General features: G+C 41.2%; 1 protein-coding gene across 1 annotated transcript; it reads right to left on the reverse strand.

The window, feature by feature from the left end:
- Positions 1-2,242: 2,242 nt before the first annotated feature.
- Positions 2,243-26,554, reverse strand: Srp72 (signal recognition particle 72). Its single transcript, XM_028780766.1, has 19 exons — positions 26,420-26,554; positions 24,936-25,056; positions 22,584-22,707; positions 20,981-21,124; positions 20,789-20,900; positions 19,108-19,139; positions 16,951-17,075; positions 16,802-16,859; positions 13,675-13,806; positions 12,522-12,650; positions 11,580-11,652; positions 9,943-10,007; positions 7,933-8,028; positions 7,014-7,117; positions 6,817-6,894; positions 5,988-6,125; positions 5,508-5,545; positions 4,615-4,774; positions 2,243-3,992 (listed from the first exon to the last, which is right to left on the reverse strand). The coding sequence occupies exons 1-19, from the start codon at positions 26,526-26,528 to the stop codon at positions 3,815-3,817; spliced, it is 2,016 nt and encodes a 671-aa protein (XP_028636599.1). The 5' UTR covers positions 26,529-26,554; the 3' UTR covers positions 2,243-3,814.
- Between the last annotated feature and the right edge of the window lie 886 nt (positions 26,555-27,440).

A 27,440-nucleotide genomic window follows, 5' to 3' on the forward strand; every position in this document is an offset into this window, starting at 1 on the left:
TCTTTCTTTTCTCCTCTTCCTTCTCTTTTCCGGTTTCCTTGGTTTTTGAGTCCATACTCTTTCTTTTCAGGGTCACACTCTTTCTTTTCTCTTCTTCCTTCCCTTTCCCATTCTCCTTGGTTTTCAAATCCACACTCTTCCTTTTCTCTTCCTCCTTCCCTTTGTCTTTCCCGTTCTCCTTGGTTTTCACATCCACACTCTTCCTTTTCTCCTCTTCTTTCTCTTTCCTTTGGTCGATTTTCGGCCCTACCTCCTTCCCCTTCTCTTCTCCCTTCCCTATCTCTTTCGCCTTCTTGTTTTTCAGCTCCACAGACTTCTTTCTCTCCTCTTCCTTCCCTTTCTCTTTCCCCTTCTCCTTGCTTTTTACTTCCAAGTCCTTCTTTTTTTCCTTCTCTACCTTTCCTGCTGTTTCCCTACTGCTCAAAGAAAACCTTTGATTCTCTTTCTTGGCTTTCCCCCTCTCCATTCCCGCCGCGCCGTTCCCTTCCTATCCCCCGCGCGCCCGCGCGCAGGAGCTGCGGCCCTGGATCCTGGCAGGTGTGGCCCTGGTGTGGGGCTCAAGGTGGAGACGTAGGACCACAAGGCGTAGGCCACACCCGCGGTCACCGCAGTCCCCGCCAGTAAGCGCAGCTGGCGGTCTGGCATTTTGCGTTAGCGCGCCTGCCTAGGGCTGGCAGCTGATTCTTTGAACTTGTGGACCCCAGGACTGACTGTGGAAGAGGGAGGGGCGAGGATGCCAAGGGGGATGGACCGAGCTCAGTCTAGGGGAACCTGGTAACCTTCAAGAGAGAACTGGAAGAACTGGGAGAAACAGCAGGATTGTTGTTGCAGGAGGGCCTTAGGCATCCCTTGCTCCAAAAGGCACAAAGGCACTATTTGGCAGTGTTGAAGAATTCCTAAAGAGGTCCAGCTATCAGGAGACTTCAATCCCCAATTTGCTCAACCAGTCATGCCTCTAACTTAAGAATGCCTAGAGCACCAGAGTCCCTAGAAGACTCCCCACCTTCCCCCATCTTACAACCCACCACCCTAGAACACAACTTACACATCCCGCGGGCCCAATTCTACATGAATCCCCTGGGAGCCACAAAAAGGGCTCAAGCTATTCTGTCAGCTAAGGACGGAGATTGCAGGTCCTGAGAGCTAGTCAGGACAGATACCAAAAAAATGAAACAAATCCATAACAAAGCAAATAAAAACAAAAAACAAATTGAGCCAAGGTCTAGTCACCCTCTTTGATCAGTATGTAGTAACTTAAGTGAGGTGGCATCTTTAATCAGCCAAGGAACTGACCCAGGATATTTCCTATTTAATGAGGTTAGTTTTTAGGAATGGGGGAGTAAGTCAGTGATAAAGGCCCTGGGTTCTACTCAGTCAAGAGAGATCACCCAGCATTAGGGCATGGTTGCCTCATGCCTGGTTCTTACTAGCACTGGGGAACTGAGAAACACTGAGTTTAAGCTCTGTTTAAACTCATTTAAACACCGAGTTTGATGCCAGGCTAGCATGTGAAGACCCCTTTCTTCCCCCACCATAGGGAAAAATACAGTTCCTACATGAAACTGATTTTCTTTCGTTAGATATTCCAGATAAGCTGGTAAAGGAGTGATGGCTTGAGTTGTCTTGAAAATACTAGGCTCAATACTTTACAAACGCACAGACCAATAGTATGGATTTTTCCCCCTAAGATTTATTTTTTATGTTTATGGGTGTTGTACCTACAGTATTTTATATGTGTATCACACATGTGTTGCCAGAGGGGCCAAAGAGGGCATCAGATTCCCTGGAACTGGCGTCACAGAGGGGAATTGCTATGTAAGTGCTGAGACCTGAACTCAGGGCCTCTGGAAGTGCAGCAAATGCTTTTTTTTTAACTACTGAGCCATCTCTCCAGCCTCTAAATTTTGATTTTTTTAAACTGAGTTCTTCAAATCCTACTAGATTTGTTGTTTTGCTAGGAGGGGCGGGAGACAATTTTAGATAGTCACTTTAAAAGACAGTTCTTAGAAATATTAGTAAGGAAGTCCTTCCATGCCAGGCAGTGGTGAAGCATGCCTTTGATCCCAGCACTTGGGAGGCAGAGGCAGGCAGATTTCTGAGTTCAAGTCCAGCCTGGTCTACAGAGTGAGTTCCAGGACAGCCAGGGCTACACAGAGAAACCCTGTCTCAAAAAACCTAAAAAAAAAAAAAAAAGGAAAAAAAGGAAGTCCTTTATAAAATGTCAATACCCAAAACATCTTAATTCATATTCACCACTAGTTTATTTTAAAATTAATTTTAAAATGTGATACAGTGAATGGATGTTTTCTACATTGTTTTTTATTAGTGTGTATGTGTACACACACACACACACACACACTCTGAACTGGTTAAAGACCCCAAATAGTTACTAGAATGTTAATACAGATGAAGTTTAGATAAATAATTTATTTGAAATGAGGTTTCTGTGGCTTAGCAATGACAGCATCAAGTGCTGCTAGTAACGCCAACTAAAAGGACTATGTATGTATTTCACCAACGGTGTCTTAGACCAAAATTCTCAGAGTTTAGAACATCAAGAGTCTGTTGGTCAACTTAAAGAAACGTCCGTAAGCAAAGGAGATGTAACGGACTCCTAAGTGACAATTATTCCTGTGGCAGGGTGTCCAGTCCTCTGGAGAGCAGTGTAGCTCCCTTTGAGACACTGCAGTACTGACTATGCTCAACAGAAAAGCAGCCCCTATTTCTAATTCCACAGAGCAGGAAAGCCTTATAAAACCCACTGAAGAAGTTTCAATAGATAATGCTCAAACACAGCAGCACTTTTATTAATAAGAACAGAGTAATCTGATCACAGGAAATATAGGTGTGAAATAAATGATATCTCAGGTGACATAAATGAATACTAGGCCAGGGGAGGCACCCCTGTGTCTCACAACTGTTGAGTGTGAAAGTGGCCTGCTAGAAATGAAAGACAAGAGCAACATTTACACCACAAAATGACTGCAGACCATGTCACTTTGAAAAAGGTCACGTCCCAAAACCAGAAAGGGGAGCCGTCTGATTATTAGCGGGGCCAAATGCTCTTGTGACTTTCAATACCGCCTGATACTGTTTCCTCTTTAAGAAGTCAAAGTTCATGTTCTTGACAGTGGCCATTAAGTGTCCTGATGAGAAGCCTAAACCCACTTGCCCTCAGAACACTGGGTCTAAGAGTCAACTACTTGGAACACTGATACATTTTTTTGAGGTCTTCAGTGGAGCTAAATCAGCATGCTAACATAATCCGGAAATGAAAACAACAAAGGTACAAAGGAGTCAGATGTGCACAAATGTACACACACGTGAAAGAGTCCCAGTTCCACTATCACAGGACAGAATTTACGGTTAAGATTATTTTAGACGGCGAGTCTTTCTGGCCACTCGTTTACTAAGATCCCTTTTCATGACATGATAGCTCTAAACACACACTTGGAATGCTCAGAAGACTCCACTTTTAGCCTTGTAAGACATAATTTAAGGTGAGACTTGATAGGAACATGTATCTTCACACTAGTTGAAACAGGAGAAACACTTTCTATTTAAATCCCGGGAAACCTTAGATAACGTGTCTTACGCTGCCATCTTCAGGCCTCTCTCTGTAAAGCTATTTGGTTCAAGTGGCCAAATTTGATTGGGCAGTCTGAGGAGGATGTCTTCCCATCTGAAGTGTAAGAAATCATTTCAGGACTCTGGGGATGAGGAGGGAGCTCTGTGCTTCCGCTGTGTGACCTTTATTATGTTCCTAACGTCACTGACACTGGATTAAGAACAGCCTGCAATAAGTACACTGTCATCACCAGCCACTTTTCCCTCCTTTCTTCTTCTTCTGTTGCTGTTTCTTTTTCGTTGCTGGGGCCCCTGCAGGTTTCTGGTGTCTTGGGGGTACAATGTTACTTGTAGAGGAAGATATCGTTGCTGCACTGCCGGGTCTCGGGGAGGTGGGTGGGCTGCTCACAGTTTTACTGGCATCCCTGAAATCATTAAACCAGAAGGTTTTCAGTCATTTAGAAATGTAATATAGGAAAAGGTGTAAGCACGTATGTGCATGGATTTCACCTTCCACATCAATTCATTCCCCACGTTTTAAGGATGAATGCACCATACTGTGTGTCTGTACATGAATCTCTTGAATATTTTAAAACCATTTTATAGCTAAAGACAATGTAATATAATCTACATGCCAAATGTTGTAAGTTTAGAACGTCAGCATTAAATGACTTATAATTCTATGTAGAAATGGTTCACATTTTCTTTAAATTAAATTCACATTTAAATGAGTCATTATCTTTAGTTTCAAAACTAAATGTAATTACTTGTTAGGCTGTTTCATGGTTTGTAGGACTAGTGGTTAAACCCAGGGCAAGGATTCCTTTACAGGGTCATTCCCACAGCTCCTACAGTACTTTTTAACATTATAACCACATAGTTTTAGTGCTTGCTATAAAATCAACAGTGTATTTTCTTCCTCTCACATACTGCGATCTTTATCAAGGCAGGAGGACTGTATTTCTCACATAGTCTATCAGGGAAGACTTGAGTCAGCCTCCAGGATGAACTGCATTCTGAGACTACTGATTTGCAGCCACAACTTACAGTTCAGAGGCGGCTCCTGCAGTCGCTCCCTGTGTTCCTTTTCCAATCTGGTCCTTCTTTTTACCCTTCTTTCTTCCTCGGTAGTAAGAGCGCTCTCGCATTGGTAGCCATCTTTCTGGATCCGGGGTGACTTTTGGGTCATAATTCTTAGGCAGTTTTCCTGGAAACAATTGATAAATGAGAAATATACCTAGAACAGCTTCAAAACTGTCTAAATAGTGTTCATGCATCGGAATAAATAACACAACAACTGAGATTGGGAGGTGTGGTCAGATTGGAGGGGGTGTGGCCTCGTTAGAGAAGTGAGTCACTGGGGAGGTGGGGCTTTGAGGTCTCACGAATACGCTCACGCCTGGCCAGAGCCAGAACCTCTTGCTGGCTGCCTATGGAAGACAGTCTTCTCCTCGCTGCCTTCAGATCAAGATGTACAACTCCTGGCTCCTCTAGCACCAAGTCTACCTGCATGATGCTATGTTTCCCACCATAACGACTAATCCTCTGAAGCTGAAAGCCAGCCCCAATTAAATGTTTGCCTTTCTAAGAGCTGCCTTGGTCGTGGTCTCTTTACAGTAAAGGAAACCCTAACAGACAGCAGCACTCTGAATTTAGACAAACTCTTAAGGGAACACTAATGTAATGAAAATGTTAGTTCCAGTCAAGATAAAAAATTGGTGTTTGAAAATATCATAAGAGAACAGCATTTTAGGTCCAGAGAGTTCTATTAGGAATAAACTATTTTTATTGAGAAAAGAATCTAAAGCCAGGCATGGTGATGTCCACTTGTGGTTTGAGCACTTGGGAGGCTGATGCAGGAGGACTGCCTTGAGTTTGAGGCCAGCCTGGGCTATCTCAACACAGAAATCTAACATGCATTTTTTTTTTCAAAGTCTCACCTTTCTTTTTCTTCTTCTTCTTTTTCAAATCTCCCTGTCTAAAAAGAAATTGAGGATCATTGTCACTATTGAGATAATACACATTAAGTACAATATAAAACTTTTTACAACATGTCGCCTATTCTTTGAGAAGAGCTATCATATCATGCCTAAATTACGAAAATATCCTCTAGGTAGTGTGAGCAGTGTATGAAGTACCTGAAAGGGTCGGAGGTCTACTAAAGTCACTTATTCAAGCAGAAGCCTACCATGCCTTAATGAGCCACTGTCTGGCAAGGCTTTGAAAAACAAGAAGCTCTTGGTTAGAGAACATACACAGGTAATACACAGGAAGACACAGGGGTCAAGTTACATTGGTCATAGCCCTAAAAAGGAGGAGGACAGATGGGTGAGCTATATCCCAACCCCATCGAGTACACTTACGTAATTTCAAATCAACCTTAGACAATGTGTTACAGACTCTGAATTAGAAAACATTACCCTTGGTCTTTTGGTTGATTATCTCCAGTAACTTTTCCACCCTTCTTCCGAATGTACGTAGCACCAGGAGAATTTTCAAGAGCCTCAACATCTACTTTTAGAGACATACTATCCGATGAGGGCAGGTGTTTACTAAGCCTGGAGTAAGACAGGTGTTTAGGAACACAACATACAGTTGTATCTATTGATACATCTTTGCTAACAGAAAAATACTGTCTTCCCTGGATGGCCTTTATTAACAGCAAAAATACTCTTAATTCTCCTATAACAAGTCACATCAAATACACTGTACATATTCTGAAAGGAAAACTAATCATTCATTCCGTAACTCAGTGATGTAGTTCCAGGTATTTCCCAACTATCAGGTGCATAGGCTAGCTCAGTGCAGCAGCTTTGGTTAGCAGTTCCTTGGCATCCTATATACAACTCAGTTCAGGAAACATGGCCTGATTGGTGTAGCACTTTGAACCAGAACTGATCAACCAGCATATTTAATTTTCTTCTTCGATTCCAGGTTAGTCTTGAACTCACTAAATAACCAAGGATGACCTAATATAATTCTTCTGCTCCTGCCTCCCCAAGTGCTAGGATTGCAGGACCACGCTACCATGTCCTGTCTGTGAATCTTATCAACACTGTTTGCGATGGGTATGTGACCCCTCCCCTACTTCATTACTATTTTTCAATCATACTGATACATAATTGTAAATTTTGCTTTCACTAGGTGGAAGCAAGTCTATCAGTTAAAATTTCTAACAGAAACATTTCTGCATGAATCCAAGTGTTTGCAGGGCTCTGGTGCTCCAGGGAGCTGTACTATAGAGGATACGCTTTCGCTTTCTCTGGATCCACAAGCGAGTAAGCAGAAATGAGCTGTGCTAGGGTGTGAAGATCTTTTGAATTCTGTCTAAAAGAAGAAATAAATAGGTTAATAGAAGTTTATAAAGTCACCACTAACATAAGCAAAGGAAACCCCCCCCATCACAGGAACAAGGTGTGGGTCCCACACCACTTTCCACAGCTTACTTCCACAGCTGTTCCAGGTCACTAACTGCCTCCTTCTTCCGTCCATATTTGAGCTTGAAGTTTGCAGCTTCTCTTATCAAGGACAAATGAGCAGGGGATTTGGGCTATAGGTTCAACCAAACAAAATAAAATAGTAAAGTTTAAAGCTAAATATCGAGCCTGTCAGTGAAATCCTACTTACTAAAGGCCCTTTTAAATGGACCTGCTCAGTAAATTCTTCATCTTCATATGTGAAAGAACAAGCAAGCATCAGTTTGTGGAACCAGACATAACTAACCCATTTCTATCTTGGTCACCTACAAAAATAAACAAGCTGGAAAGGTAGGGCATGTAGTACACTTGCCTAGGAGGCCTGATATGCTCTGCCTCGAGCAGCAGACCCCCAACCACACAACAAATCAAACTTTAAAAGATATGGCACATTCTCAAACATGAATTCAACATACTAATTCCCAGAACACTGATGCCCACCTACTGCCAACAGTTAATAACAGTGTAAATATAACATGTTGCATGTATGGTAAAGCTGATACTATGCAGATTGATACTGAAGACAATGCAGATGCTTCTATTAGATAAGGCATGATGCTCAGCCCATACACGGCTCTTCTAATAACTAGCCACCCACAGTGCTTAGCTCCTCTCCAATAGTGTACTGTATTATGATGGCTTGAGTGTATGCATGCATGCACATATATATAGGAAAGAGCTTTTTAAAATACAAATGAGCTTTTTGTTTCACCTTGCAGCTGTTCCTTATGTGTAACAATTTTATTTGGACCTGGGATACTTTATAAAAATTAATTTGATAGTCTAGTAGCTCAGAATATTTTAGTTCTCTGAAATTTTTGGTTCAGTAGAATATTTTATTATTGATGGAAAAAATATGCCCTTATAATACTTTATTCCACCCCTTTACCTGGTGGCTTTGATACCACTGGATAGCCTGTGTGAAGACTTCGATGGCACTGTCAATGTCCTCCTCGTGGCTGTACATGGTCACCAATGCGGATACCTGTACAGCAAAAGTTACACAAACAAAGTCAATGAACAAGATTCTTCCTTCACTCTCAGAACATAGCTTTGGGTTTTTTTTTTTAAGCACACTTTTTCTTTCTTTCTTTCTCTCTTCCTTCCTTTCTTTCTTTCTTTCTCTCTTTCTTTCTTCCTTTCTTTAATTTACGTGTACACTATTACTGTCTTCAGACACACCAGAAGATGTCATTAGCTACCATTACAGATGGTTGTGAACCACCATGTGGTTGGTGGGAATTGAACTCAGCACCTCCGGAAGAGCAGTCAGTGCTCTTAATCTTTCCAGCTCCCTCAGAACATAGTTTTTTAAAAATTAAAACTACTAAAGAATGAATACAGATGAATGGGGCTCTCTGCCAGTCCTAATTCCCCATAAACTTTATTCCTTTTAGAGAACATAATTTCTAGAAATACTTACAAAAATGTAGTCTTTTCCAAATAATGCATTTATCTATAATACAGACCTTCCTCTAAAGCAGTGTCAGTTTGATAAGACCAGAACATGAGAAATAAGCATTTGATACATTTATACAAACTACTGCTGGACAGTCAAACGTCTGATGGGGAAGCTTCCAGAACAGCTGAACTGTGATGAGATAGATACCCATGGTCTAAGGGACAAAAAGCTTTCCCAGTGCATTTGTGGGGCAGCCAAAGGACAAGAAATAGAAAAAAGGTTGCATTTTCAAGAAACCTTGATATAATTGATGCAGTCTGGCCAAAGTAGTCAGAGAGAGACAACACACATGATGGCTATCTTGGCGGAAGCAGGAACCTCAACTGAGGAAGTCTTCCATCAGACTGGCCTGTGGCTGGTCTGTGTGGCATTTTTCTAATTGTTGATTGATTTGGGCAGACCTAGGCCACTGTGAGTGTTGCCATCACTGGGCAAGTAGTCGTAGACAATATAAAAAAAAAAAATGGGGCTGACTGTGAGCACGGAGCCAGCTAGTAAATGGTGTTCCAGTCTCTGCTTCAGTTCTGGCTCCTGGGCTTCTGCTGATAATTTATTGGTTTACTGTAAACTGTAAGCCAAACGAACGAACTCTTGCCTTCCCATATTTTGAACAGTATGTTATCATAGTAAGAGAAAACTGATTAGGCCAAGTAACCGGTCTCAGAGTCTATAGTTCTTAGGAAGACAATAAAGGAGCACTTGCACAATCTCTATGGCAATACAGTTCAGATGAAATGGATACAGTCATAAACAACAAAACATAAACATATCTTTCAGTCATATAATGATATAATTCTAATACAAAAAAAGACACCAGCACAAGCCTTAAACTATGAATGAAGAGAAAGCATGTGGAGATGCACCCATGTCTAGCTGTGAACAGCTGTGCAAGAGGAAAGAAACAGAAAAAAAGACAGCTCTCGTTCTTTTACCACCGAGTCAGTGAGTGCTGGAAAGACACTTCCACAGCTGGAGAAACCTGCAAAGTTTTGAGCTATATAAACCTGGCCCTTTGAGACAGGGTTTCTCTCTGTAGTTCTGGCTGGCCTTAAACTCCAAGATCATCCTGCCTCTGTCATCTGAGTGCTGGGACTAAAGGCATATGCCATCATGCCTGGCTTAAACCTGCAATATCTGAATAAAGAACTAAATTTATTGACCACTACTTTTAAGTTGTTTTAATAAAAACAACATCAAAAACCTCAAATAATAACAATGACATAAGCAATCTAGGAAAAAAAAAGTTTCACATCCAGGTCTGCGACTGAGGCTGCCTGTTATGGGCAACGTGGGGCCTCAATCAGATGTAACTCACGTGACTACCAGAGCACAGAGTGACATGTATTCCAGAGAGATAGCTGTTACTATCCTACCTTAGCTCACAGTAGGAAGGAAGTACAGATGAAAGAGAACGTCCAGCAAGTGCAGGACACTTACCATGCCTGGCTTATGCTTTAACTCCTCTATGCTCCTCAGTATTAGACAAGCTTTGGAAATATTACCTAAGAAGATTAACAAGAGAATCAGCACCATTAGTGATTAAAGCATATTGTGGAAAAAAATGCAAGAAAATTTACTTCCTATCCCTTTTCCTTGGGAAAGAGATCATCAGTTATATTTTTGCAGTATCTCTTACTACATCAGCTCTGGGGACGGTGGAGAGTGTGCCCACTGCTTATTTCTTTAGAGACATGTAAAAAATATCTTTTTTTTTTTTTTTTTTTTGCTATGCTTTGTGTGCTGTGAGTGTGCTGCATGTGCTGAGTATGTATGTGAGTGTCCCTGAGCACGGAGAAGATGTGGGGTGTCTTCCTCTTAGCCCCCTCCTTCTCCCTGTGGAGAGTCAGGGTCTCCCACTGCTTTGGCTATGCTGCATGGCTGGCACTCCTAGAATCTGCCTGTGTCTAAGGGTGGATTGCAGGCACATACAGCCATGGCCAGTGTTTCCTGTAAGTGGAACTCTTTGGCCATGCACTGTCTTCAAGCCTGCAAGCATGTTTTCCTAAAGCTCACAGAGTCACTAACAGCAGAGCTGGTCTTGCAACTCCAGGCTGTTGAGTGACATTTCTTTTTTTTCAGATGGTGACCTGAAGGAGGCAGGAGCCCCTCCCAAAAAGCCTTGAAATATATGTTACTATAGACTAGAGTCTAATGGAAAAATGGTGGTACAATTTTATGTTCACTGAAAACTTGAATAACCTAAAGCCATCACCTTTAATTCTCAAGCCCGTTTCACTAAGGAGCCCCCCTTCTCCCCTTTTCTTTCTTACGGTTTTTCCTAAATGCTAGCTGTTCTTCTCATGAAATTTTTGTCTAAGGCACTGTGGCCAGCTCAAAGTTTCTGGACCATTTGCTACTACCAACTGAGAACCTGAGCCATCTGATATCTATCTGTAAAGTCAAGTTCCATTCATCTGTGCTGTCTACAGGCACATTAACTGTATGTATCTACTACAGTAGAGAAACTGAAACTTTAAGTTTCTGAGACAGGAAACAAGGTAGCCCAGATTACCTTTGAGCTCAATCCTCCTGCCTCAGCCTTCAGAGAGCAGGGATTATAGTCATGTGCTCTATGCCAAGCTGTAAATTTTATTTAATTTTGGCCAGTTTAAAATTCAAATAGATACACTAAGATAGCAGCTAGCACACTAGACAACTCAACTCTAGATATCCGAGCTTATTTTTAAAAAACGTAGTTTTCCGTTGCCTATCAAATATATCAGATCTCATCATTTCTGTACATAGCAAAGTATAAAAAAAAAGGAAAAAGGAAAAAACTACGGTATACTGGGAAGTCCAAGTCAAAGGAACGCCTTTCTCACTTTGTACAATCTCAGAGACAGGCATCTCTACACGAGACATCCTAGAACAGGCAGGCAGTGCTCTGCAACCAATGACTCTCATGCTTGTATGGACCTTTATGGCTTGAGAATCATTCTAACAACTCAGGACCAACTCAAGGAAAGGGCCAACTTCCTTTCTACTCAATCTGTTGAAGGTCACACAGCCTAGCATTGTTTAAAACAAGTTAAACTTCACCACTGAACAAAGAATTTAAAGTCAAATATTAATACCTTGGGAAATTTTCAATTGTGCCATGGTAAGCTTGATTTCAGCTGCATTTTCTGGATGTTGATCAGAAAATTCCTAAAATATTTTTTAGTTGTGGGTTAAAAACACATAAACTTGATTTATACAACTAGAAGACATTGTAACTACTTAGCTCAGCTGTGTAAGATTTTAAAGTTCAGCTTAAAGTATTAAACTTCTGTTTTCGGGTCAAAATCTCTAACCCCCACCACCTAGGACAAGGTTTCTCTGTGCAGCCCTGGCTGGCCTGAAACCCAAGAGAACCTCTCGCCTCTGGCTCCTCATAATTTGTGAGTGCTGGGATTAAAGGTGTGTGCCACCTCCGTAGACACTTTATTCAACTCCAAGGCTTTACAGTAAGGTCTACACCTAGGTATAATGATATCACATTCCCACAAAGTCAGTACTGGAGATGCTCCAGACCCCCTTGTTTTAAAGAGACTCACCTAGTACCTTCTCACCAGGGTCTCTGCTAGGTAGCTTTCCCTCAGAATGGTCTTTCTTATCCTGGCCATTTCCACAACTATCTAAACTCATGTAATACATAATGTAATAAGACAACTGGGTTGGGATCCTCAAAACCAAGTCAGTACCTCCCTGAGTGATGATGTGGACTCGGACACACTGAGGAATTAATAGATCACTGAAATGCGGGGGAACATAGCTTGGTATTGCAAGCCTAAAGCTCGATTCTCTAATTCATGCTGAATGGATCTCCTAATGAAAAAGTATTCTTCAGAGGGCATACAAATGAACATAATACAACACATAAAAAAAAATTCTAACTTAAAAGTCAACTAATGTGACACTAGAACCTAGTGGTACGTTCCCTACTAGTTTGTGGGTTATAACAGCATAATGCACCAGCAATAAAACAGCTCCAACTACCTGACACCTCATTAAGCATGCAAGTTTAACATCTTTACCTGAAGCAGCTCTATTGCTTTTGTATGTTGCTTTTCACGGCAGAGCTGGGCAGCCTGGATTAGCACAGGCAGGAGGTGCTCAGGACTCTGGGACTGCAAGCTGGCAGCTATTTTTCGGCACTGATCGGCCTAAAAGATGTCACACCTTTATTAATAAGTGTGTTAATAAAATTAAACAGTAAATAACCCAAAATAAAGGGATGAGGTAATCAGCTTGTAGAACAGTAGGTGAAAAAATGCAGGGCTAAGTGAGTAAGTTTATAGCATCAGTTTTATATCTTATTATTTTTATTTAGATTTATAGATTTATAATATACTGAATTTAGTGAACTTAAGAGAGTTCTAAAAGCAGTAAACGAAAGGCAAGCTCTGAATAATCATCTGAATACCTAAATTCCAGGTAAACGAAGTTTAGAATTTCTTCCTTAAAGCAATACAACAGAAAAAATCACAGAAATATACTTCTTGCTGAAATGAAACATCAAGAAACCTTGACTTAGCTCTAAGTAATAAAGACATTACTGCTTCTCATTTGTGGACTAAAATCTTGTGCTCTAGAGTATGAATTCAGAATCTAACTAGGATACAGATAAACAACTGACTCCCTTGGGCCTGGAGAGATGACACAGCAGTTAAGAGCACTGACTGCTCTTCCAGAGGATCTGGATTCTAGGAGATCTAATAGCAGGCACACATGTGGTGCCCAGACATACATGCAAACAAAATACATAAAATAAAGTTAAAACAAAACAAAACAAAAAACCCCCCCCCAAAAAACCTGAACCTCTTCACAGTTATAATTTGTGATACACCAAGTAAAATAAAAGTTGTATTTTAGCTCTGAATGGTGTCTTTAATGATTCCCTTTTAATCCAGGAAGATTAGTAAGGAAAGGAATGAAAGGGCTGGATATATAGCTCAACAGTATGTACAAGGCTGAGGTCAATCATCAGCACAGTTAAACTAAACAGGAAAATAAGGAGAAAGTGTCCTTTCTTACAGTTGTTAACACTCTTAAAGTTGCCATATGCTTAGAGAACTGGGAGAATTACTTAACAAAATCATTAATTCTAAAGAAAGATATAAGACAAAACTCAGAGAGATCACACAAATACCCATTGTGCCTAAGGTCTGCTGGAAACTAGAGACTTACCTGGTTTGTATACATGGCAAGTAAAGCTTTGTTAAACTCTATGGCTTGCAGCTGTCTCTTTGAGAGCTTAAACTCTACTCCTTCTGCATTGGTTAATTTCACTTTCTTCTTGGAGTCAAAGACATTTTGGTCCTGACAAAGAAAAGTTCACCTACCATTAGCAGAAATTTCTACTTACACTTTTGTGACTCTCCAAAGAGACTCTCCACTTATTTATTTCACAGACACATAGCAAGAAAGCTCGGATACACTACTGGTTGGGGGCCTAAACTAACAAGACTATCCACATTTGCCTTAAGTTTTGATGCATCCACACCCAAACAAAATGTCTGCAATTCAAAGCTACTCGGACACATAGTTTTCCCAGTCCAGTTATGGCTATGAAAAGGCTGACATGACATTAGAGGGAAGAACAAGATTCTTGTTTTCACTTCCTATTTTTGGCCTTTTGTTTTTAGTTTTTGGTTTTTAGACAGGGTTTCACTCTATAGCCCAGGGTGGCCTGGAATTCTCAGCCGTTCCCGGCCTTGACTGCTAAAGTGCTGAGGTTACAGGAGTGAACTGTCATGTCTGTTTGTTTGGTGTTTTTTAAGGACTAAATCAGGACACCACAAACCCTAGTCACTTAAGACTACAAAGAATGTGCCTGCAGTTTCTACAAACCATGCTGTTTAGAGTTTAGATACACAGTGAAGAAGGCAACAATCTTGCTTGAATCCTGACTAAGTAAACTCCTATTTTTCTGAAACAGACACCTCATCATGGAAACCACTTTTAGCAGACAACGTGCACGGAGCACAATCACTATTTCCTTTTCCTAAGATCTCTTTTCTCAACTAGGCAGAAACACAAGGAATCAATTTCTGAAACTTCTTGCAGGGTGACCACCGTCCTTTACACTCTGAAAGCTCTGAGTTCAACCCCCAGCATGAGGGGGTTGAAGGGAAACCAAAATTATCGAGTAGCACACATTTCTTAAGAAAGCAAGACAACTGAGCCATAGAGCATTCTGAAGGCAAATGATTTACTTGCAAGCATGTTCTTATTTTTATGAGACAGTCTTAGATGGTTCTAGGGGGCTAAAGATGACCTTGAATTCTTGATCCTCCTGTCTCTCCCTCCCAAGTGCTGGGACTACAGGTGTGAGCTACTCCTCCTCAAATTCTCATGCTTTTGAACCAAATCTTCTACTGATTTACAGACTAAATTAAAAAATAAATCCTACTTTTAAAAAACTGTATGCTTCAAAGCGATTTGAAGCCATGAGTCCTTGAATGCTGGGGCTCATGGGCAACCTGGGTTGACGAAGCAGGATCCTGACAAAAAAACCGGCGTGTCCCAGTTAGTGCTCATGTATTACTTGTTACAAGTCAGTTCTTTATGCACTCAATGTGAGACTTTTCTCAAACTCTGTCACAATGCTTTTTGAAAAAACTGTATTTTCAAGGTCTTCCATATGTTAATATCATTTAGTGTAATTTTGTTTTTTGGTACCTATCTCTTACTCCCATCATAAATTTTTCTTCGTATGTAAAAACGCTGTTATTTAACCTTTAACTCTTTAAGATTTGGCTTAAGTTTGCCAATTCAGAGACCTTTTGCCAAATACAGTAGTCAGGAAGTATGAAGACAAGACATTTAATGTATATAGTTATTTTCAACATCAGAAAGAGGTGAGTTGCCTACCACCCCCCTCTAAGGCAGGGTCTCACTATATACTCTGGGCTCAGCTTCCTGAGTTCTGGGATTATAGGCATGTACTACTAAGTCTGCTTTTCAGGATGAGATTTCAAACTACAATGATTTAAGAATTTTTATTTCTTAAGTATCACCTATCACATGGAGTATTTTAAATATAAAGTAACAAATAATAATGTGGAGCCAGGCATGATTGCATACGCTTTTAATCCTAGCATTCGGTTTTAGGCCAGCCTAGTCTACATAGTAAGTTTCAGGATAACCAAAGAGAGATCCTGTCTCTCCTTGCCTCCCCCACAAAAAGGTAACCGGAATAAAGTTCAATGTATAAATTATATTTATGTGGAGATGTATATTTGATATTTCATAATTCTCTTCCCAGATATCAGATAATTGTTTATCTGATAAAAAGCATTCATTCTGACAAACATTTCAAAATCAAGTACTTCTGCTAAACTCTAGCATCAATGTTTAGAAACTTATGCCATGCCACCATCCCACACCTAGAGACCTCTATCACACAGTACAGAGGTACAGTAAGCACCAGGGGTCAGAAAATGGTATCTGAGTCCATGTTCTAACTCTTTCTGGCAATGACCTCAGACAAATGACTTCTCTTAGTCTCCTACGCACTGAACGTAAGGAGTACTACCCAAAAACGAACTGAGTATTCCAAAACTCCACATGGGACAGGGACGATGGCTCAGTTAAGAGAACATACTGCTTATTCAGAAGAACTGGGTTCAAATCCTAGCATTGACATCGGGTAGCTCACAACCACCTACAATTCCAGCTCCAGTGTGATTGGACAGTTCTGGCTTCCCTGGGCATCTGCACTTACATGCATGGACACACATGTACACACGTGTAATTAAAATGAAATCTTTAAAAAGGAAAAATTGCATGGCATAGCATGATAAATCAAACATTAGTTGCTTCTCTTAATTACACTAACTTGATTTCAAATCTCAACTTGAACTGTTTTTTTCCATTTAAATAATGTTGCTCTTGGTAATCAGTACCGTAGTCATCTGATTAGCACAGCACTCTTAAGTTACAAGCACCACACCTGTAATTTTTACACAGGATATGGAGGTAGGACAAATCATAGCACCTACCTATACTTTGCCCCTCTGCCCCCAAATTTAGACTCAGAAAAGGAATGTAAAGCACTCATGTACTTATACACAGATTCTAAACTAGAAAGGTAAAACTTTATTAAAAACCAAGGCCTACAACTTCAAAGTTTTATTACTTGAATAAACATGGCAGAAACACCAATATTATGAATTAAAAATACTCTCCACTATGATTTTGTTACACCTGAATTTCTTTTTGTCATGGAAAAAAAGAACAGACCCTAGAATAAAGCTGGGATAATTATGTTCTCAGTGTAAACCACTATGTAGAAATTCCAGAGAGTTCATACCTTATTAATGGTAATGATGTTATTTGCGATTACAGCAAGAAGTGCCACATCTGTTGGCCTGTGAACAAGCAATTGTTAATACCAAAACACTTCAAAGAACAGCCAATAAAAGCCTCATCCCGAAAGGATGCTTCATCTTAACAACTCACTTCAGCTTTATTATCTGGTTGTAGAGCTGCAGAGCCTCCTCTATGCGACCCTGTAGCTGCAGGATGTAAGCCATCTGACCGTGGATGATGGCCAGCTCAGCCTGCGGGTCTTCCTCCGTCCCATCCTAAGCAGAAAAAGAAACACAGGCTTATTTTACCAAGTGATTTAGACGTCTGAAACAGATACAATCCTAATGACGCCACGTAACTTCAGGAATCTTCCCTGAGACTCAGTGTTGAGGATTGCCACTGCAGAGAACTGTTTATGGGACAATGGGAAGGAGATCTTGAAAGAATATGGTTACATACAATGTAGCCATCAGTAACATGTGTTTTTGATAACTTCCCCAAATTCCTAAAAAGTTTTCTTGCAAAACATATTTTAAAAGAATGCTTCTTAGGACTGGAGAGATGGCTCAGTGTTGAGAGCAAACCCTGCTCTTGTAGGGTTCCGAGTTCAGTTCCCAGGACTCATCTGGCAGCTCACAACTGCGTGTAACTGTATTTCCAGGGAATCCAAAGCCCTTTTGTGAACTCACTGGACATCTGCACTCACATGCAGAGACACACACATTAACATAACGAAAAGCAAAATAAATCTTAAGGGCTGGAGAGATGGCTCAATGGTTAAGAGTACTGTCTTCTTATCCAGAGGTCCTGAGTTCAATTCCCAGCACCACACGGTGGCTCACAACCATCTACAGTGGGATCTGCTGCCCTCTTCTGTCGTGGAGGAGTACATGGCAATGGAGTGCTCATATACATAAGTCTTTAAATAAGTAAAAAGAACAACAGCATTACACAGAAGCTCACTGCCTGGACTACACTTAAAGCAAGGAGAGGCTGGACTGTTGTCACAAAGATCCCAATCACAAGGACACTATGGAAGCAGGGGAAACAGGTCAAACCTCTCCTGGGCCACAAAGCAAGTTCACGTCCAGCACAGGAGACTTAGTGAGACCCCCATATCAAAGGAGGGTAGGGGTTTCTGGGTATGTAGCTCAGTGATACAATGCTGCCTAGCATGCATGAGAGCCCTAGGTTCAATCCCCAACACCTAAAACAAACAAACACAACATAAAAAAAATCAGAGGTAGGTATCTTTCTTAATTGATGCTAGAGATGAAGCTAATGTAACTTATACACTGAAGAATTATTCTCCAGTCCTTTCCGAAGATGGGCTGGTGTACACGCATAATAAATAGTCTAAGTCAGGAGGCTATATTCTTTATGTGTATACATATTCATGTACAAGTATATATGTGGAGGCTAGAAGACACCCTTGAATGCTGCTCCTTGGGTGTCATCTATTTTTAGTTTTTAAAAAAGATTTTATTTTTATTTAAGTGTCTGTGGAGTGCATACTATGTTTCTGTGAGCTAGAATTCCAGGTGGCTGTCAGCCATCTGACCCTGGAGCTGGGGACTGTACCTGGGTCCTCTGGAAGAGCAGCAGGTGCTCCTCTTTCCACCCCATCTACTTTCTTATTTGAGATGAACTCTCACTTGCTTGGAACCTGCTGATGAAGGTAGGCTGCAGGCTCCTGGGATCACCTGTCTCCACCTCTGGAGGGCTGGGATTGCAAGTGCAGGCAATCCATAACATCCATGAACACAGGAGATCAAACCCATATCATTAGCTTACACAGCAAGCACTTTACAGAGCAAGCCATATCTCCCCAGCACCCAGTGTGTGCTTTTACTAACCTACACTAACCAGGTGAAGGTACACTGGCTGGGTGGTAGGAGATGCTTATTCCCAAACACATGACTTCATTTGTGTTTGTTAGAGAATATTAAGTATTTTTATGTAAATTTAAATATAAATATAATATTTATAGTCACTATTATACAAGTATAAATATTTAACATATTTATAATATAAATATTTAACATTATACTTAATATTATATAAACATAAAATTAAATAGCAAAAGAATCACAAGTGCAAAAAGATGCTTGTCTTGATGCAAATTATATAGAACACACAGAGCGATCTGGTGAAGGCAAGTTCCTAAAGAAAATTAGTATGTGATTAGCTATGAAACAAATGCATGGTACTATCTATCCATGGTACCGTCTATCCCACAAAGTTGAATAAAACCTCCTAAACTAGTATTAGTCAAAAGCATTAAATTTGGTTTTTTGGAATACTTACTGAATCTTCTGAAAATGAGCGGCGACAAAGATCTATAGGAGGAAAACAGTTTTAAAATTAGCATCATTGGGCATTTCCTATTCTTTTCACAGTTCCAAAAAGCAAAAACTAGTTCCTGAGCAGATTTCAAACAATAACTGACATCTGTCCTTGGGCCTAGGGTTTTTGTTTTTTTTTTAAGTTTTTAATTTTAGATGTGTGTTTGCCTGGATCTGTGTGTTACATATGGTTATTTGTACATATTGTTACATAAGCCACCTAGTGAGTGCTAGGAACCAAACCTGGGTTATCTGGGAGAGCAGCCAATGCTCAAATGGCTGAGCTATCTCTCAGGCCCACCACAGCTTTTGATGTGAGAACTGGACTGGCAGTGAATTCATTCAGGGCAAGCACTACTGACCACACTATGTCCCCCAGCTCCCATGGACAATTATTAACAACACAGAAACTCATGCTGTTTATAAGTTCTTGTTCTCTTAAATATCCCTTCAACTGATCAGTTTGTTTTTCAAGACAGGATTTCTCCAGGAGACCGTGGCTGTCCTAAACTCTCTGTAGACCTGGCTGGCCTCGAACTCACAGAGATCTGCCTGCCTCTTCCTCCCAAATGCTGGGATTAAAGGTATGTGCCATCACCATCCCCTTCAGTTGATCTTTATGCAAGCATATATATGAATCTAACCTAAATATTTCTTTAAAATTCTAGAAATGGAATTCTTGGATAAGGTAGTACACCAAGTGTATGCCTGGTACCCTTGGAGGCCAACAGAAGGTATCCGACCCCTGGAACTGGAGTGATAGCTGGCTGTAAGCCAGACGTTAAAATCTGTTCCACGCCGTCCAAGCCTTCCTTTCCCTCTTTCACCCTCTCTTCCTCCTTTCCTGTTTTCTATTTTAGTGCTGGAGATTGAAGCCCCAGACTCTTGTTCTCCTAAATATCCCTTCAATTGATATTCTGGTTTGTTTGTTTTTCAAGACAGGATTTCTCCAGAAGACCCTGGCTGTCCTGAAATGGCCTCTGTAGACCTAGCAAGGGGCTAACTGTACCCCTAGCACCCTGTTTTTATATCAAAGTCTTTAAAGCATGAAATGCATGTAGAAACATGTTAAGTGGGTTAAAATGTCCTTGAGTGGTACTATAAATATACAGCTTATATATACATACGTATACAAGAGTAGTATGTATTACTTAGGTAGAAATAATAGAATAACAACTAATATGTATGGATTGGTTTTCTTTAAAAACTTTTAAAGTTTAAATTTATCACTTTTATTCTGTGTATGTGTATATGTGTATATATCATGCTATGTCATGTGGCAGCAAGAGGACAACCCATCAGGGTTAGTGACAAGGGCCCTTGCTCAATGAGCCATTTCACTGGTCCAGAAATGACTGTTTTACATACTGTGTTGTTACACTAAAATTATGCCAATTATTTTACATTTAGTATTCATATAGCCCACTCAAAGACCTACTCTTTAAAATTAAACTTTATAAATGTCTTTAATTCTTAAACAGATATAGAGATAGGGCCACTGGGAGACAGGCTAAACGCCTCGAAATTCTCACTACTCCAGTAACTTTCAGCAAAGAATTTTACAAATATCAAATGCAACGCTGGGACTGTCTAAAGGTATACACCCCACCCTGTATTTACAGAAAGCATTAAGGACTCCAAACCTTCAGCTTTTTGTAGGGTTTTCATTGCCTGAGTCAGCTGGCCTTGCCCTATCAGTGCACACGCAGCGTTGTAACAGAGTTCGTGTGTGCCTTCTTGGAGACCCAAGTTCTCCTGCCACAGAGAGAGATGTCCGTCAGACAGTGAGGGTGAGCACTGGTCATGGCTGCCTGGGCCACACACAGCATACTCACAGGAACCACTTTTTCCCAGTTGCTCTGAGCGGCAACGACCGCTGACAGGTTTGTTTTCCTCTCCTCGTCATAGTCGTCCTGAGAGTTCCTGACAAGATCTCTGTACACAGCCAAGCACTCATCATAGCGTTCCAGGCGGTACAGCTGAGGCCAAAGCAAGAGGTCAGAGGTGACTAACACAGTCTTGTTTTTCAGACCACACTAATGCTTTCTGGAACCACTAAATAGGGAATGTTAAAACATAATATGGGCAGGCCAAGCATTAATCTTTATATATTTTTAACTAGTTTTCTGTGCTAATACTTAGAAAAAAAGTTACTTGAGAAGAATCTATATTATACTACATATTTGAAAGTTCTTTATTTTAGCTAAATGCCTTAAGTTTGTGAAAGGAAATCTTTGTATAGACGTCTATGCTGTTATCTGAACTGCAATGAAAAAGAAAAAAACCACACAAAATGATTACTAAGTTGTCAGTAAACAGAAGAAAAAAATAAATGCTACCCAAAGACTTAAAATCCCCTAGAAGTTCACTTTTTGTTTCTCAGCAATCAGATACTGCACATAACAATAGTAGTACTAGAATACATACAACAAAGTCAAGTCGCTCTTAAAGGACAACAACAGGGTTGGGCAGGGTGGCACATGCCTTTAAACCCAGTACTCAAAAGACAGAGGTAGGCACATCTTTCTGAGTTCAATGCTAGCATAGTCTACACAGCAAATTCTAGGACAGCCAGAGCTATATAGTGAGACAGACCCTTTCTCAAAACAAAATATATAAACAAAAAGGACAGCAACAGCTGCTACTCTGAGTCAGTTAGTTCCCTATGTATGACTGAGACGGGTCTTCTTCATTGACTTCTGGAATTCTCCCTAGAACTACCCAGATAACCCTCTGTCCTCTCATCATTAATAGCACTTTCAGATCAGGCTTAATTTTGTCTCAAATTCTTCAGAGGCTGGAGAGATAGCTCTGTGGTTAAGAATACTTGTTTGTTCCTGCAAAAGACCTGGGTTCAATTCCTAACACCTACATGGTGGTCCACAAGCATCTGTAACTGCAGTTCTAGGGCATCTGATACTGTCTTTTGACCTCCATGGGCACTAAGCAAGCATGTGATGTACATACTATATATGCAAGCAAAATACCCATACACATATAAAGTTAATAAATCTAATTTTAATAAATTTCAAAAAAGTGTATTTTCACAGGGCAGAGTTTTACGAATAAAATATATATAGTTCAGAAAAAGTCTCCCAAATTACTATCTTTCATAATTGTCTTATTTTAAACTTAGAATACTAGTTTAATATTGGAAATATTATCTCAACTGTGTACATAGCTCACTGGCCTTTACCTTTCTGATCAGTAGTTCAAATATTATACAATGGCCCTGAAGAAATCGCTGTTTATAGAATAAATATTCTATGTACAACTCTTTCAGTGAAGAGCAAGAACAGAGAACAGAGCCAAACCTCAAGAACGAGTTTGGTGGCTAATTTTGTGGAGCATCAAGATTTCCTCATCCCTGCTCTAAGTTAGGGGTAGAGCAATGTTTATTCAAGGTGATTGCCAACAGGTATTTAAAGCAGTAATTACCACTTGTCCATAAAGCTCCTTCAGTTTGTCTGTCTGCTGGTTGGCACTTTCTATTGTCTTCAAGGCATTCTCAATTCTGTTCAACCTGTACTCGCAATATGCCTTCTCAAAGGACAGAGAGTTACTGAAGGAAAACACAAAAACAAAACCAGATCTGATGATTATCTAACAATGTAGAACACTTTATATATTCCAGATTGCTTGTTTTTGCTACTGTGTGGGCTCTTCTTTTTCCCACCCTGGATATCTCCCCCTTCCATCCTCAATCACTTAGACAGGAGAGAAAGAAAGATAGGAGGGAAGGAGGGAGGGAGGGAAAGAGGGGTAGAGGGAAAGAGAGAGAGAGAAAGAAAGAGATAGATAGATAGATAGATAGATAGATAGATAGATATCTCGGAATCTAATTTCTTTCTTCCCGTTTCTTCTTTGCATGTAGCTGGTCTTTGCTACTCTGCGGGTCCCCCACCACCACCACCTTATTCTTCCTGCCCGTTTCACCCCCTATTACTAGATAGCTGAGAAAGAAGAATGGGGGGGGAATCTGAATAAATTTTGTTCTTTTTGTTTCTTCTTTGAACATGACTACTAACAAACCACAACCAACCCTCCCTAAAAGACCAACAACTACTCACCCCCACCCCAGACAGGGTCCTAGCCTTTCTATACCCTCTGAAAAGTTCCCAGAATTCCAAACATCACACAATCTTAGAAATTATCTGCAGCTGGTAAAAACCATGCCTCTGGTACAGCACCCAACAGATATGATCAGCTGCTGTGGTCAGCCTACAGCAGCCCCACATCTCTACACCTGGGATTAAAACAAAAGCATATATATACACATACACACACATATATATGTGTGTATATATGTGTGTGTGAATTGTCACTACATACATACTAACTTCTTTTACTGTCACAACCATCTTTGTGACTTGCCTATCTCACACAGCATGCTACATCCTTGTCCTTCGTCTGCTCTGTTTTCTTGAATTCTGACAAAACTGTGGGCATTTTGAAACTATGAAAGGAGGCAATCATGGAAGAGCTCAATACACGACTGCCTTAGTTAGATACAAGGACAATCTGGACACTTAAATCAGCCACATCTTGAGACTGGGGTTGCAACTCAGCCTGTCTAGCACATCCGAAGCCCCGGGTTCTATGCCCAGCACCCTTCAATTGAATGGTGGTACAGCTCAGCACTTGGGAAGTACAGGGAAAGATCAGAAAGCTATGCTCTTACTCAGCTACCAAGAAGCCTGAGGATCTAGTACGGGAGACATGAGATGCTGCCTTCAAAGAAGAAAGTTTCTGCAATCTACTTAATAAAATATAAAATTCTTGTTAACTTGTTCATGAAGAAAATGATTAAGAAAAAAAATTAGTAATAAAATATGTTATCTATAAGTAACTGGTAAAGAACCAAGCAAGCAGTTATTTAAATCTCCAGATTTAAAACTTACCTACATTTAGTGTGATATTTAAAATTCATTTTGAAGTTTTGACCATAATCCCTCACCCAGAAATTACTTATCAAAGCATATGTAAAAAAGTAACAATTTAGGAAGCTAACGTTCTGTGAAATGATAAATGAGATTTTAAAAAAAAAGCCATAAATAACTGAACACAAACAACTCAAAGGTCTTGGCCTGAATAATTAATGGTCTGAGGACCGGAAGTCAGGCCAAGTTCACTTTAAAGACTTCTATGGATGTAGATGTCTCTATGCTGTAAGCTTGCACATGTCTAGTTGATAGATACACAATGGTTTTCCCCCTAGACTCTGCCTCCAGGAACCATTACCAGCTCCCCCTCCCCACCTTTGAAAACAAGAGTCTCAGTACATAGCCCAAGACAGCTTCATACTAGAAACTTTGCCTTAGTCCCCTGCGTGCTGGATTACAAGCACAGATTGTATATGTAACCCTTTTCACATATATGTAATGCAGTCTTTTGTGGTTTACCCCTTCTTAGCAGTCCGATGGAAAGACAGCTCTGAGAACTGTGGCACATCCCACCATCATTCAGGAGGCCGAGGCAGGACTGCATGTTTAAAACCAGCTTGGGCTACAGAGTGAGTTCCAGGACAACAAGGATTAGATCCGGAACAAACAAACATACAAATACAAAACAATAAAACCCCAGGAAAACAGAAAACGCAAACAAACAAACAAAAATTCTGAAAATCTTCTAACAGTCAAGCAGAATGGAACCAAGATCACTACTTTGTCTTCCAACTTCAGAAAGACTAATGATAAAGGAAAGAAAAGCAGGTCAAAGGTGAAGAGCAGAAGGGAGCAATGGGTGAGGTGACCAAAGTATTTCCAAGGACAGCGACTAACACTCACTTACTTGGCTAACACTTTGGTATGAGTATTGATGACATTCAGGGCTTCTTTGAAACTCCCGTTCTGGATAAGGCAAACAACTTTACAGTGCAGGGCAGTTACGTCGTCCTTGTTGATCTGCAATACTAGAGAACCGTGTTTAGGAAAGCCAGTTTTAAATCCATTCCTCTTGCACAGTTTTACTAAATAAAAACGGGAATGCAGCTTGCCTATCATATGTGAGGCCCTGAGTGTAGTTTTCAGCACTGCAGAACAAAAAGTACAATGCAGACATGACTTATCTTTGGAATGTTCCGAAGAAATAGTCAAAAATCTCCCTTTCCCATAAAGAGATCAAAGAGAAATACAAATAACTCAGGCAGCCAAGGCTCAATGCTAACAGCATGTCAGTGTCCAAGTGACTGGGATCACGGATCCCCTCGCTCTAGTCAGCCACAGGAATCCAGTCTCACTTTAGGAGTCGTCAAAGGAATTTCTAGAAATTAATAGGTAGGGCTGAAGAGACAGTCTTGGCTGATTAAAGAATTGCTACAGAGTGTTATACTGATACTAAATATTGGTTGTAGGCACAGTAAAGGGCTAATGTCAATTCAGGGAAGTTTGGCAATCATCAAGTCTATAACTAGTAGTTATTTTCCTTAATCCACTCCACTATGACTACTTTTATAGTAACTCAAGAACCTAAAGGTGCAAAGTGCGTGTTACTGCGATATCCTTTCTGTAACTAGTGCTTTGTACAGCTGAATGGTTTGATAGTTATGCTACCAAACCTAACATACAAAGGTGTATCTACTGTACAGAACACAGCGTGGCCATATTACAGGCACCTAACTTATGGACTCTCATACTGAAGGCAACTAAAATTAGAAATTATAATTTATACGGGCTAAAAACGCAGGTCAAAGTTTCCTTGTGTTATTTTAAATGTTGGGGCACTCACGGGCTCTCTCGCTCTCTCTTTCCGGCTAAACACTAAGGGGGAAGACTCTGTACGTGGAAATGAATAAAGACTTGACATTCACACCTCTTCCCTTTCGAATCTGCAAGGCTTCCACCTTGTCTGCAACAGCATAGATGCTACGTGTCAAGGCAGGTTCCTTCCCCTGCCCCAGCCCCAGTCAACAAGTTTCCTCCATGACACTGTCGTTGATCATTTCGCTCAAGATAACCAAGAAGAAATCAACCTGACACCTTTGCAAAATCCGGCAGCGGAGAAGAAGACATCAAGAAGAATTTGGAAGCGGTTCCGGGCGCCATGGTCTCTTTAAGTCCCCCCTCCCCCTCGCGTCGGCTCTCGCGGGGACTGAGGGAAGTACACGTGGCCCTAAGCGACCGAGCTCGGGCCGCCGGTGACCGTGGGGCAGCGACCCGCCCCCGGGCTTGCGGCCGAGCCTGAGGACGCAGCGATCCCCTCCGCGCAGTGCGGAGGAGTCGCGCGCTGGACCCAGACGGCGTCCTCCCGACAGCCCGGGCCGCCCCGACACTTACTCTTGTTGACGGTCTTGAGGGCACGCGTGAAGTCGCTGTTCTGCCCATAACGGTTCACCTCACTCCACAGCGCAGGGACTGACACCCCACCGCTGCCGCCGCTCGCCATCTTGGAGGAGGTGGGGGTGGGGGAGAAGTAGGGCGACCTCTGCCCCGGAAGAGGATCTCGAAGTTGGCCCGGCGAAGGAGGAAGTTGGTGGTTGCTAGGAGGCCGGGTGTCGCGAGCCTGTCGGTCCCAGAGCTAGTGTCAGAAATCGGTTTTCTTTCGGTCTTGCGGCAAGACATTTGTCTGCCTTACGCCCCTACTCTTAATCAAAAGGCGACTGGGGGTAGAAGTGTCAGATTCAGAGGGTGCTCACCGAAGCTGTCAGCCTAGAGCATCCGGCGTTCTGGTGAGACCACCGTGGTCCGACTGTGGCCGGGCGTGTCTTTGGGAGAGGAAACTCCCGGTGTTTCGGGTGGAATAAGGTAGTAGCGAATTTAAGGAACCGTAGAGAGTCGCTTAAAGGAGGCAGGAGGAGGCACGGCTTTTCAAGGGTGCTTCAGAATTGCCGTTTTAGTATATGAACAGTGGTTAGGAGAACCTGGGACTGAATCTTGGGGGAAGTGCAGATAGGCCTGGTACTGATGAAAATACAGTGAAGGGTACTGTTTAACCTCCCTTTGAGATCTAGTTCAGAGCAGTGTGGGCTGGAAGCCCAATGAGATGAGAATGTCCAGGTTCTGAACTGATTCTATGACTTATGTAGATGACATATAATAAACTATGTCTTAGAGGTCTTCCTTAATGTACTTAAGAAAACTTGTTCGTGCAGCCTAGCCAGTATACATTCTGGTTCCGAGGCTCAGCTTCCTTGTGGAGAAGACCCATGCATGCTAAGCAATGGTCTTAGCATTCAGCCACACCCTCTCCAGGGCTCTTTATTCCTGACTACTGATCCTTTAAGTCCCCTCTCTCTGAACGACCTATAGGTGTAAGGCCAGCGACTTTATTTACTTTGCTAGTTTACTACCTGGGAGA

Source organism: Grammomys surdaster, unplaced genomic scaffold (genome assembly GCF_004785775.1).
Source record: "Grammomys surdaster isolate TR1022 unplaced genomic scaffold, NIH_TR_1.0 372, whole genome shotgun sequence".
NCBI classification, from domain to species: Eukaryota; Metazoa; Chordata; class Mammalia; order Rodentia; family Muridae; genus Grammomys; species Grammomys surdaster.

Bases quoted from the DNA above. Each gene is read 5' to 3' on its own strand.
- Srp72 (XM_028780766.1), bottom strand. From the start codon at position 26,528: ATGGCGAGCGGCGGCAGCGGTGGGGTGTCAGTCCCTGCGCTGTGGAGT. The intron at 8,029-9,942 runs GTAAGTGTCCTG...TTTGCTGTACAG, and splicing joins TAAAGCATAAGCCAGGCATG to GTATCCGCATTGGTGACCAT. The intron at 6,126-6,816 runs GTATCCTCTATA...GTCTTACTCCAG, and splicing joins GATCCAGAGAAAGCGAAAGC to GCTTAGTAAACACCTGCCCT.